The 14,233-nt window shown below is 38.3% G+C and overlaps 1 protein-coding gene across 1 annotated transcript; it reads left to right on the top strand.

Moving 5' to 3' along the window:
• Nucleotides 1-739: 739 nt before the first annotated feature.
• On the top strand, nt 740-13,853 carry LOC149299808 (suppressor of cytokine signaling 2-like). Its single transcript, XM_089486225.1, has 2 exons — nt 740-887; nt 13,396-13,853. Exons 1-2 carry the CDS (start codon nt 740-742, stop codon nt 13,851-13,853), a joined length of 606 nt encoding a protein of 201 aa, XP_089342351.1.
• Nucleotides 13,854-14,233: the final 380 nt, after the last annotated feature.

Here is a 14,233-nt window from a genome sequence, read left to right on the forward strand (position 1 = left end):
TTATGCTCACAGATGATATATAATCTATATAGAGGTCAGTTATTGACATGCAGACAGGAGCAAGGTACATGTACTAATTACTATACATATATATAATGTGTGTGAATGTGTAAATATGTATTGGCTTGGCTTTGTCATGTTTCAGCGGGTTATCAGATGATGGGTCGGAGTGTGGATTCCCGGCAGCATGTGTCGCCGCATACATGTAATACATGTAAAGATGAACACGCGGTGCTCGCCAACATGCCTAATAGCGACTGCGCTAATGAATTGTTTAAATAGCGCTTATACGGCCACACGCATGAGACAGGTGTGCTATTTCATGGATCGTATAGAAATGTAAATCCCGCACGGCTCTTCGTACCCGATGTACATATAGACGGAGACCCATTAGAACTATCGATCGGTATCGATAAACCAAATTTTAATCCGCGATTCTATGTACGCGATACACAGACATTCTAGAATGCGATCTCTGCTCTCTATTTACTTGCCCTCCCTTTTTTTTGTTCTGTAAAGTTTCCTCCTCTTAATCCACCCTATTTGTTTACTTTTCAGGAAGAACGCGCTGCCGGTAATCGATATCGGGATTGTTACGGATCGCCCGGGAGTGTATTCTGGAGACTGCTGTGAATATGTACTGTGACGGGCGCTAAAAATCCGGGTTATTTCCTCGCCCGGGATCCCCTCACTCCCCACACAGGACAGTGTGGATCTGCGGAGCTCGCAGGGCTGCCCGATGACCCTGAGATCGGCCGAAACGTCAGACAGCCCCAGATCCATACAAAGCGGCTCAGGGGAGGGGGGATCCCCGCATGGGACCACTGAAGCTGCCCCGGAACGGGAGGACCGCATTGCAGTGTCCATGGGCGAGCTCCGGAGGTCAGGTACGTGTCGCCCGTTTACTGCTGAAGCCACACGGTTATCTAGCGCCAGCAGCCAGGACTCGGAGAGAGTCCATTCACAAAAGGGCGAATTAGAAGGAGAGCTTCAGCTCATTCACTCACATTCTGAAAGCTCCTCACCAGTAAACCTCTGCTGCACTTCTTTATAAAGCATAGATCAGTGACAAGTCTCCTCACCTATTGTAATATGCATCATGCACGGAAGCCTGCCAGTATTGGCCCTTCTTAGTGAATAGTGACATAAGGGTGGTAAAATCAAAACTACCCATTTAGTGCATAAACCCCCATTGGCATGTGTGGCCCCTTTATAACTGGCCTTTTGTCTGTCTGGGACAGAGTAATCCCCTGTGCTGAATTACATTACTGGAGGGAATACAGTATGTTCCTATATTATGAATTGTTGTATCATATTCCGTAGCACTGTACAATGGACTCTAAAACTAAATGTATCGGTTTGTCTTAGTCTGTCAATTCTTGTCTTGTCATATCCCTTGAATTTATGTATTGTATTAAGCGCTGCGTAAACTGTTGGCGCTATATAAATAAAGGATAATAATAATAATAATAATAATATAGCAGCTTGTAGCATGTATTAAGACAGAAGTGACAAATTGCTTTGTTACATATTGTGCAATAAATTGGATTACTGTTCTTTCCATTTAGAATGTTTAACCCCTTACTTGCTGTAGCTGATAATGTGTAGTTTCTGTAATGTATATAGTAGAAAGCCAACTTTTAAACAATGATGTCAGTGATGGGAGCATCGCCCATGTGTCTGGCGAATGCTGTTTGATAATGTGATGTTGTTTTGTATGCCTCCAGACAGCAAATCTAAATAGCTATTTAGCTGTAATGGTAGCTATAAGCTAAATGTATCCTTCTCCAGAATATGCGCATTAAAAATAATAGATCTGTCTGAACTGAACTGTCTGCTTAGAAATTCTGCTATGTATTCCCCAGCCAGCCTCAAGAAATGTCAATCATAATTTAATATACATGATTATAATACATTTTATATAAATGTTGTTTAAAATAATACATTTGAGCTTTAAAGTAAAATGTAGTCCAATAACAATTTTAAATACCCAAAAAGCTTTATTTATTTCCTTTTAATTTGACTTCAAGTGTGTGCATTGATGTTATATCCATTTGAGATTCTGCCAATCACATGTTGCTTTTATACCTCATGACATTTCTGTTTTGCTTAGTTAAAATGGTCATTTATCTTGTATAACAGATGGCAACATAAAAATAAAACAAAAATCTTCTAGTTATGATGTGTAATAATCTTGGCACCAAAAAGTGTTACATTTGGCAACAGCGAATTGGGAGGTGTTATCCAAAGTGAACGATCCCAAAATGGTGATTTACTAAACGTAAGCCATATCATGTTCACATAAGTAGCACCAGTACTATTCTGTAGCCTTATTACAATAGGCGACAATTAATAGATTGTATGCTTTAAGAGCAGGGGCTTCTTCTCCTTCTCTACCAGTTGTTCTCAAGGTATGACAATGTCTTTCTATATTGTCATTTTTAAAATGATTGTTCATTCTTGCTCTACAGAATTCACTGGTGCTTTATAAATAAATGGAACGGCGATTGCTCTTCCATTTTGTAATCTTTCACACTGCCCTGTTTACTTCGGGCAACTTGAAAGTATCACTTGGCAAATATTTGTGATGACAGGTCTAGGGAAGATAGAATATGGTAACCTGAATGGAACAGAGTGACATTAAAATCAGGAGCGTAATATAGCATCCCGCAGTGCATGGGGCCCATAGATCTTGGGGCCCCCAAGGCTCCCTGGTACAGAAGTTTGCCCTTTGACATCAGCCCTAATTAACTATTAATGGCATTTTTGTGTTTTATTACTGACCATAACCAATATGTTTAACATACCACTGGTTAATTTTTTGAGCAAAATTGCAACCTTTGGACCCATTTACTTGTTTTTAAATAATCCATTATGTAGACCTGTCCTGGTTTATATCACTTGTTGGCTATAGGAGAGAAGAAGACATTTTGTAATGTAATTTAATGCTTACAAATATTCTCCTCTTAAGAGCTGGCTTGTAATGTGAGGCATTTTAAGCACTTTTTTTAACATTATTTTATTAGTTTTTAAGATGATCTGCTTTTTTTTTTTGTTTTTATACGAGATTGCTTTCTGCGACTTTTATAATGTACAGTTTTTGTTTGGGCATTTACTTGTCACATTTACATTACAACATTTTCAGCACAAGAGACTAAAACAATGAATACAGGCTATTACTTTAATTCTGTAAGTTTTTTGCTTTGACACTGGCGCTTCTGTTGGAATGCTTAATATGCCGTGTTCGCCATTACTGCTTTGCTTTGAAAGCTTTTCCGTTCCTAGAAACTGAAAGTAATGTGCCAACACTGAACTCATCTCGGTAATTAGGAACGGCAGAAATACCACAAGGATTTCTCACATTCTACAACAACAAAAAAAAGAACCTACTTCTATAATACCGTAGGTTACATTAAATGTTATTTTTTTTGGTGATAACGAAAAATAGCCTTTAACAGAATGATCAAGTTTAAAACCCACTTCATTTTAACTATAAATCGACTGCAATAATACTGCAGAGCGTTTTAAATTCAGTTCCTGAGAGATACAACTCATTAATATACTGTGCACTTGTGTCTGAAACGTCTGGCCAAGCTTCTGCGGCACTGGCCAATTGTATTGCACAACTAAATATCTAAAATGTCTTAAGTTATCTACCAAACCAACAATAGCTGTGCATTAACTGCTCAACTCATTGGTGAATTCCCAGTTTAATGAGCATACCTTACAAACAGAGCTCGTTTGCACCAGTAGTTGATGGTCACCTTATTCTATGCGAGGGAGCCCATGTGGCATTGATTAAAATAAAAGGTTCATTGTTACATTTCTATCTGGATTATTTTTTTGGCATGTTGAAACTAACAATCTTCACAGTTGGTCGTTTTTGGGCTAGTCTGTCCTTGGATAGTATGCTGCTTATTACTAAATGGTCATAAGAACCAGTTGGTCCTTCTAGTCTGCCCATTTTTCCTTAATCAGTCCTTGGACTTGTCATAAATTTAAGATAGCTTTATGCCTATAGCATGCATATTGAAATTCCCTCACTTTATTAGCCTCTACCACTTCTCATGAGAAGCTGTTCCACTTATTACCACCCTATCAGCTGCTTAATTTAATTGGTAGATGGTCCGTGTCTGAACCCACTATGTCAGTTGTATGTGGCATGATGACATCTCAGATGCACTTAAGGCCTTTATGTTGCATAATTTGCATCCAAGGCACCCATGGGCAGAAAGACCAAGACTAAGATAAAATATGACTAATATTAAGCTCAATGGGTAGACTTTTTAGTACTAGAGTTTAGTCTCCTACACAAGTGCTGCAAGGCAGATGATGAAAACACACCTTACATAAACAGTGTATGTTGTTTTAAGATTGTTTAAAGTCATTTATACATTCACCTTTTTTGATCAAGATGGTTTTTAAGCCTAGGAATCAAGAGGCCAATTGTTAGATGAGAGTCTAAGTTATCACAACATGTAATGTTGCAAAATCACTGGTCCTGCATTGACTGATGAAACATAGCAAGTGCTGATAACATTTTAAATGTGATTCCTGTATGCTGATCACATGGAGTTGTTCTGCATGGAATTTCTTTCCGATCCCTGCGTGACCAAATCAGCTGAGGTGTTTCTGAAACTATATAACAAGCTGCCATTAACCTTTAGAATAAAGGGCTTAGATTTGAGGGAACATGTTTAGGGGAAAAGCCCTTTGCATGTGGAATCATACTGTGAGATCATAAACAAGTTCCTTTATTTTTGGCACTTCTGGTGGCTCCGTTATATACGAAGTATCCCAAGCGATCAATCGTGTGAGTGGTTGGGCTGCTTATTTATCTGTTAATATTGTTGGTATGGTTTAACAAACACCACGCAAAGGCACATGTGTCGGTCTAGATGTCAAAGGTGTTGGGTGCTATGGAACTTTGTCATGTGATTATAGTGTCCTGTCAGCTTTGCCTGCTTATCAGAGAATCAGGTGGCAGTCAGCAGTAACTACAACAAGTTACCTGATTCGACTTAAACTTACATTGTGTGCACATAGTGTTTTGGGAATGTGGCCTTTATGAACCCTATTGAGTTGAGTAAGGAGATATCAGGCATACATCAGGTTGTAGAGTCATCAGGCACAGACTTCTTTTATGCTTTTGGTAAGAACGGACTTAGGGTTGTGTTTTAGCTGCAAAATAATATATTGCTTGCATGCTAGAGCTCTTGAGTATGCAGAAGATGCTATCTGAGGTTGTAGATTCTTTTCGCTTCGTCTGGATAAAACATCAAATTGCCCATGAATTGTGGTCACCCTATTAGGCCCACCATTTCTTGACTATCTAACACACAAATTGCTATTTGCCAAGAGGAGTTGTTAGTTTATTCTACAGCTCTCGAAGAGAGAGGACACTTAAGTAGCTGATGGCCAATATGTTCATCATGCCATTAATAGCATAATTCTGCAGAACGTGGAAATTAGGCTTTAGCTTTTTCATGGTTGCTACTGTTTCTTTGAGATATGTGTCTGAAAAGGATTGCGTCATTATTCACCTGAATCCAATCATGAGAAGTCTTTTTCCAATCTTTGTCTTGAAGTGGTGGAGCTCTGGGTAGGCAACAGCAGAAATACATTCTTTATCTGTATGATATGTGGACCTTTTTAAACTTAACAGACGTTCCTTGTTTTGTTTTTTTCCTTTCTGGAAAGCTGAATATATGACGAAGTTAAAAAAAAAAAAAAAGACAAGGCTTCTCATTCTAAGTTAGAAATAACACCTTTATACAGCTTTGTTAAGGAATGGTTGTAAAACTGAGGAACAGACGTTCTTAATGTGATAGGCCTACAACTCAAAATCAGGTTAAAGAGTTTGGAAGCTGCAAGGAATACTTGGTAATGGTGGAATGTTTTCATAAAAATTATTTTACTTTTTCCAAGTACTGGAAACCACTTCCTGGAAGTCTGGGCGTGGGATGGTGCTTCTCGCCTCACGCTGTGTTGTTGATCTTAATGCATCATATGGCAAATGCCAATAGCTCTTTTTTTCTGTAAGTGATGAAAATTTAGAATTGAGATTAATATAGTACACATTCTAACAGGTTATGCTGAAAGCTACTATAGGGTCTTAAATCTAAATATGGGGTCAATATAGAGACAGCTCAGATAAGTAGAAATGTTTGGTTTTGTTTGCCTAATAATATAAATAACATATCAGAGTTTAACAAATTTTTATTTTTACGTTTTAAAAGTGATTTAACTGCCATGGTACTTGAACATCATGTGAGTTATTCGTGAGCAAGCTGAAATCTAAAGTCCAAATATACATTGAGTTGCATTCAATTTAGGTTGTGGAAACTAACATTTTAATTCTATTTTTATAGAAACAATATTATACATGTTTTTGTCTTCTCTTTTTAGTTCTTTTACTCCTATACCTGCACGGTTCTACGAATACTTTTTTTTTTCTTTTTTCGTACATTTCTCTTAAGTTAGATCTGTTTATCTCTCCAACAAAAATGTGAACGGAGCAGTGAAACATGTAATCATTCTTGCAGGTCTCCAGAGTAGATTCAGCTTTTGACTAGTAAAAATGTATAGCAATGAATAAGATCTGACAAGGCAAAATGTACAATGTAGTCTTCTAAAAAAAATTAGTTTAGATTGAATGTTTACATTTTCAAACACTAAAGATTAATTAATGGACTGCATAAGTTAAATAATTGCAAGATTTACAGCAAAATACATTATATAAACATATAAAGTAGAGGCGTTACTCATTTCAAGTCCTACATTTTATCGTTCAGTAGATAACATAAGCCTATGCATAACGGATGGTGTAACACAGTCATTTACCTTCAAATATAATATTTTGTATTTTTTCCTCTTGATTCTATTTTTTTCACATTGGGACTACAATTTTTGATAAAATAGGTGACCAGCATCAGTTACAATGGGGTGTTTGGTCAGACTTAAGAAGTTCAAAAGCAGAGTGTTGTGACCATAAGACTGTAGATGAGTCCAAAAGGCAAGGGACTGAGGACAGAGGAGTCTTGAGCAGGCCTAAAACGATGAGTACGCGGCATGGCCCATCTATGGACTGGATACTGTAGACAGGAGTACATAGGAGTGTACGTCTTGAATTGGGACTGTGGTGAGACTGGCCACAGGAGTTTGTGGCAATAACTTTGGTGGGGAACCAGTAAGATCCAGCCCTCCTTTTTGGCCAGAGTGGTAGGGAAAGGGAAGAAGAAGTTGGACTTATTGATTCAGGCTCTTCATCAAGTTTGGCATATGGATCTCACCCTCATGTTTTTTTTTTTGTTTTGTTTTTTGTTGCTAGAACCATCACAGCCTAATATGGGAAATTGGTGTTTTCCAAATGAGAACAAGTACATTGGTATATTGGAGATCATTTGTATCACCTGCTCTAATTATATATAAATAATGTTTTTTAATAAATTAAGCACTTTAGTTTTTAGTTACAAATTATCCATACAATCAAACAACGTAATTGGTTTTTTTTAATTATTATTTCATATTAGGTATTGACATCCTTAGCTTGTCATACCGACAGCCTGGCAATGAATCCCATATCAGTAGTAATCATTAGTTAGTGATTAGTAACAAGATAGCAAAAACCTAACCTCAGTGACCTTCTGTGCTTGTGTAGCGTAGTTTTTAGCTCATGAAAGAGTTATTTTTTCCACCGCAGTGTCACAATATTTTGACAATGTTGAGTATTCTAGACAAAATTATCCCTTTATGGTGTTTCATAATTGGATACTTGTGACAGAACTGTAGAAAAAAAATAGTGCAAAAATTGTAAATGATCAGGGCTAATCCATTTTTAATAGGGGGCAGAAGATGCTTTTCACTCTCTCAGCAAGTTTTTGTTCCCACACAACTGGATGGAATTTACTAAGCTAACTGAGTGTCTACACATAACCTAATGAACCCTACATCTCCGGGTTTTTCAGTCCAATCTTAGGGTGAAAGGCCAAAATCACAGGGGCTGGAGCTGATTCATTCATATTGTGCATCAGTCTTGTGATGCATAACACTCGGTGCTTTTGTTACCAGCAGGCCCGGACTGGGACAAAAAATAGGCCCGGGCATTTAAGCCTGAGCAGCCCCAATTTATTTATTTATTGTTAAAGCAGACCCTTCATGTACCATCTTTGCATTTACTCACTCACACAAATCATTAACACATTCATTAATGCAGTCTCACAAATCATTCAAGCAATTCATCCACACATGAATTCATTAATTGTCATACGCATTCACACAATTCATCCACACATTTATTCATTCATTCACTCTCATACGCATTCACACTACCCCCTCTCCTCATCTTATCTGCCCCTTCTCACTATGTTCCCCCTTTTCACTATGTACCCCCTCTCACTATCTATCCCCTCTCCCCATTTCTTACTATCTAACACCACTCTGCCCCTTCTCACTGCACCCCCCTCCCTCACCCTACTTACCTTGTTGCCGGAGCAAGCAGCAAGCAGCAACTGCGGCAGGACCGGACTGACTGGGCTGACGGGGGTTTTTTTTTTTTTAACTTTAACATCCTCCATGTTAAATAAAGTTAACAAAAACTTTATTTAACATGGAGGATGTTAAATAAAGTAAAAAAACAAACCCCGATGTTTTAATTTAAACCCTGTGCGGCCGCACACCCGTAAGGCCGGCCCTGGTGGGGGCTTCCCGACCCCTTAGAGTGGCGGACCCGGTCGCAGTTGCGGCGGGCTTAAGGGGCAGGTGCCCCTTATGCCCTGCGTTAATGCGGCCGTAGAGGCCGCATAGGCCCAGTCAGTTCGTTCCTGACTGGGCCTATTTTAAGGTAGGGGCCTGGAGCTGCAGCTCCATCAGCCCCTAAGTCAATCCGGCCCGGCCCACCGGGCAAACGCCCGATGGCCAGTCCGGGCCTGGTTACCAGTATGTCATGGTTGATATCGATGTTTGAATGCATGTTACTCGTTTAATCATTTTATGTTTAACCCCTTTGTGGCAGGACTATTTTTGTACCCTTTGTGCCAATGGCTGTTTTAACATTTCTGCAATGTTTGTGTTTAGCTGTAATTTTCATCTCTTATTTACTAAACCCACAAAAATTATGGGTTTTTTTTCCAGAACAAGAAGGGCGTCCTTTAGACACCATTATTTTGATCATAGCATCTATTTTATGGTACAAAAACATGTTAAACATTGGGAAAAAAAACAAAACTTTTTCTGACTTAAAAAAAAAAAAAAAAAAAAAAAATCTTTTTACTCATCTACTAGATGAGATAAAAAATAGATTCTAAAATTTGTCCCTCGAGACCTTGTCCCCTGTTAAATCTGTCATACATCCCTGAATCACTCCCCACATGTTCATACTTCTCAAAAGTAGAGAACACAGGGTATTCAACTGGGGGGGGGGGGCTTATTGACACTTTTCATGCAGCCATTTTAACAGGTAAAAAATTATTGGAGATTTTTTTCACATAGATAGCATTTCAGGTATACCTTTACTGAGAATTTAAAGGGTTACAACACCCATAATGTAGCACATGTGTGTAAAGCAACATATCCTGAGTACATTGCTACCACCCATGCATAGGGTTGTCGGGTTGCTTGGGGGCTAAAAACCCACATTTGGGAGGTGCACATAAGCCCAGTCAGTCCGGTCCTGCCGCGGGCCCGGCCGCAGTTGCTGCTTGCTCCGGCAACAAGGTAAGTAGGGTGAGGGAGGGGGGTGCAGTGAGAAGGGGCAGAGGGGTGTTAGATAGTGAGAAATGGGGAGAGGGGATAGATAGTGAGAGGGGGTACATAGTGAAAAGGGGGAACATAGTGAGAAGGGGCAGATAAGATGGGGAGAGGGGGTAGTGTGAATGCGTATGAGAATGAATGAATAAATGTGTGGATGAATTGTGTGAATGCGTCCCTCCCAAATTTGCAACCCATGCATAGGGTTGTCGGGTTGCTTGGGGGCTAAAAACCCACATTTGGGAGGTGCACATGTTTAAAGTAGGGATTTTGACATGTGGTCATCCTGTGCCCATGTCCTATTTGTGGCATTGTTTAAGCCAGCCAATTCAGTTTACCCCATCAAACCATATATTTTTGAAAACCAGACACTTCAAGCACTAATCCTACCACCATCCTTAATAACATGCTTAAATGCTCTTTCCAGCAGCAGGGCGCAGCATATTTGAAAGACGTGGTTTTTAATAGGTCGACTGATCGTTCCTAACGACACCAAGCCCCTACGTTTTGTTTCCTTGGAAGCTGCTTCTGTCCTCGTGCTGCTACTCGTACATGCACATGTATGCTTAATAAGCATAACCACGTGCATTCATAAAGGAATACCCCACATCAATACATATACACACAGATACAGTATATGGCATAAACACAGATCCCAGCTCATACCTACAGAGTATTATTCTTCTTGTAGCTGCAGGTTGGTGGATGAGGATCCCAACACATTAACTCTGTCCCTAACCTTATGCAGCTTCCACTCTGAATATACACAGCATGCACAGATTTTTCACAGGCATATATATTGTATTTACATGTCTCTTAGACATCCACAGTTTAAATACAATACAATGTACTGTGCATAGGCACTATTTTTTATGCCAGGACAGACACAAATTGTAAGGGACTGTCCCTTCAAATTTGGGACTGTTGGCAACTATGCAGATATAGCATTCAGGAATCTGCTGGTGGTAACAGTCGCTTGTCTTCCAATTATTTAAATTCTTACTTCAGATTTCTCCCTCTTTCCTTGATTTGTTTTCAAAGTGTGCTAGCTATGGTTTGCTATAATAGCCTTGGTCTTGTGTTTCAAGCAAACTTTCTTTAATTACTTCCCTGTAATGAAAATCACATGTAATTGTAAATTATATACTGGAAGGTTAATTATACTCTAGCAAGCTAGAAGCCAGATCACGAGTACAGCATTTTACTTTAACAACAAAATATTACATTTAAAATAGTGAAACTTTCCAAATAAGTATTTCTGGAGTGTATCGTAATGAGTGAGCCTTTATTTGAAATTTCTTCAAACAATGCCTTCTGTGTAAATAATCCCTTCTGTGTCTGCTTCAGAAAGCCTCTTTCATATTATTTTTTCAGTTTAGAGTACACAATCAACCCTTCCTGGTTGGTGGGGTGTGTAATGGTTCAGACCTTTAGATGTTCAACTCAGGGCACTGGTGGTTGCGCAAGCTCATGGTAAGAGGAAGCCAAAGTCGATACACAGGCTAGCATATCATGCATAGTTTTTACATAAGAATGAAATTAAGAAAAGAAGAGTGCACACAGAGGACATTAACCTGATTCATTGGGTTATCTATACTATCAAGATACCTTTTTTAAAAGTGCCTGGTAGGTTCAACACCTAAAACCTCATTTGTGCCATAAACTGAATGCAGATCTGTTTCTTTTGTGCTCCCACTAGGAAAGTTAAGTTTTATTTTTTAATTATCACAAGAAAATGTATGAACGCATTTGGTTTTCTTAAGTCTATTTTAGTGACACTAGAAATGCAAATAGCTTCTAGCCTTGTATCAAATGAACAAAAATCTACAACCTTACATCAGGTGGAGCTCCTTATACAGTTACTCTAAACAGTGCTGATAGAATTTCTTTGACTACTGGTATAACTCGATTTGTGTAATGTCAGATTTTGAAAAATGTCACAAAGAACTTTTTTTCTTGTGTACGTGCACTTTGTCTTAAACATAAATCATTTTTTTTTTAATTTTCAAGCAAAATGGCAAATAGGAGAAACCTAAAGCAAATACATGACAAATATTTGCTATTTATTAACCCAAAAAAATCATATCAGTATAATTTTCAGGAAATAAAAACAAGGACATAGCCAGCAGATTCAGTAGCAGTGTTTGAATAGAGGTTAGTGAAAATATTTAGCAAATAATGATATTGCCAGCTTTAAATTTTAATACATGTTATGACAAATGCACAAAATACTTTTATTGTCTTGAGCCCATGCCAGCCTAGTCCGTTACAAAACTATTAATATGTTAATATAAAAATCATGTAAACAAAATTGTGTAATGGATGTTTTTTTTAGGTTGAATTTACAGTTAAATATCTACAAATATATTCAAAGTCCATAGGAGGTGTGAAAGCTAAGCACTGTAGGCAACAACCAAACAGACATTTACAAATAACATTTGTCAAATAATTAGCAGGGCCATAACTTTCATGGGGAAAGCGAGGCAGCTGCCCCAGGCACCACAAGGTGAGGACCATACTTGAGCTGCCTATGGGCAATGGCACTTCTTCTACTTGGCTTGATCTCTGACCTTTTCACAGACATTAGGATTCCAAGTTATGAGCCTGTGAATTGCAGTTATGTTTTTCGCTTCTGACTTTTTATCCATAGGGGTCGTTTTACTAGGTAGTGAAAACCTTATTCTTTTTCTCCATTTCACCTGTTTTGCAAATCTGCTTTCATAGACAGACACAGTCTATGCTATTATCTCATACTAAATACGGTACTAATATGCTTCATTTCTGTTGTCGGTTGATCGTTCATGGTGTCTGGTTCCCTTGCCTCTGCCCAAGTGTCGGTAATAACGTGTTATTAACTGTTACAATAGTTATGCCTTAGGTGTTTTTTGAAAAGTATTTGATGGGTATGCACTGAATTCTTACTTTGTTTTGTGTATTTATGGGTCATTATTACTCTAGCAGCAATCCTGGAATCTGAATGTGTATCAATTTTATGCTTTTTAGTTTGTGCTCTACCCTTTCTGTAACTTAAATGTCTTGGATGTAAGGAGGCAGTGCATGACTAGTTTTGTTTTTATACAGATGGAATGCAAGATCTAAGTTCAGCTGGAACTAGCAAAACTAGCATTAATATTTCTAATTAGAGAAGTGAAGATGCTCTTCTTAAATAAAAAATCATAGCACTATGTTGTATAATGTAGCTTTCTTTAAATAGCTCTACTTATGTTTGACCATAAATCATAAGGCAGATACGATACGGATTTATTTGTATGTAGCATAATACCGAGAAAAATCTCCAATGGCAAGCAATTTGTTACTAATGCAATAATTCAGAGAAATATCTGACATCTATATTCATCACAGGAACACTTTGCAACATGTAGATAGATGTTTAGAAGTATTAAAGGCCTTGTAGATTGACAACTTTGCATGAAAATGCAGTTGTTGTGAGTACCCAAACATTGTTCAAACATGGGGCACCTTGCTGTTTAGTTACACCATGGTATTATTTAGTCTAATCCAGATGCTCCTCACTGGAGGCTCTAGTGTTGACTGATTGGTGTAGGTGCTCATTTCAGGCTACAACCTCAAATAGTCTTTGTATCATTTTTATTAATGCTTTGTTGAATTTTTTCTTATTCTTAACAGGTTGGTACTGGGGCAATATGTCTGTCAGTGAGGCAAAGGAACGACTGCAAGATGCTCCAGAAGGGACATTTCTGGTTAGAGACAGCTCTCACACAGACTACCTTCTGACTATCTCTGTGAAAACATCAGCGGGACCAACTAACTTGCGTATTGAGTATCGAGAAGGAAAGTTTAGATTGGACTCTGTTGTTTGTGTGAGATCAAGGCTGAAACAATTCGATAGTGTGGTTCATCTGATTGAATATTATGTCCTCCTCTCCAAGAATAGGAAATTTGAGTCTGAAACTCTTCCAAACAGAACCGTCCACTTGTGGCTAGTGAAGCCGCTATATACACATACTCCATCCTTACAACATCTCTGCAGAATGACTGTCAACAAATGTACAAAGAAAGTCCAAGAACTACCGTTGCCTACCAGACTGAAGGAGTATATCACAGAATACCGTTTCCATGTATAAAACAAAATACTCTTACCGAGCATGAAGAAAACAATAGCAAACTTTGCAAATAGCTTCCAAACGTGACAAACTCCAACTGGTGTATCTGTACTGTTCTGAATGTGACGACTCTAGAAAATGTAATTTCATTTCAAGATGATTTTCATAGAACTATAATAGGACTTCCCTGGTTTCTCAGCTCATTTAAAACCTGCTTTTAATATTCACTTCAGAGATCAGTGTACATTTATTTGTTTGTATATACATTATGATTGGACTAGAAGAGGAGCTTGCCTGTTTAAAAGATCACAAAATCTTGTATCTGATTCTTTCCTGCTGCCTGTAAAGGCCGAATCAACAAGGCCAAAGTTCACCATGGTGCCAAAGAGTGGTGGGTCCTG

The sequence above is a fragment of the Sceloporus occidentalis genome, unplaced genomic scaffold (genome assembly GCF_023333645.1).
Source record: "Sceloporus occidentalis isolate IW3139 unplaced genomic scaffold, rSceOcc1.0.p SCAF_28, whole genome shotgun sequence".
NCBI classification, from domain to species: Eukaryota; Metazoa; Chordata; class Lepidosauria; order Squamata; family Phrynosomatidae; genus Sceloporus; species Sceloporus occidentalis.

Bases quoted from the DNA above. Each gene is read 5' to 3' on its own strand.
- LOC149299808 (XM_089486225.1), top strand. From the start codon at position 740: ATGACCCTGAGATCGGCCGAAACGTCAGACAGCCCCAGATCCATACAA. The intron at 888-13,395 runs GTACGTGTCGCC...TATTCTTAACAG, and splicing joins GGGCGAGCTCCGGAGGTCAG to GTTGGTACTGGGGCAATATG.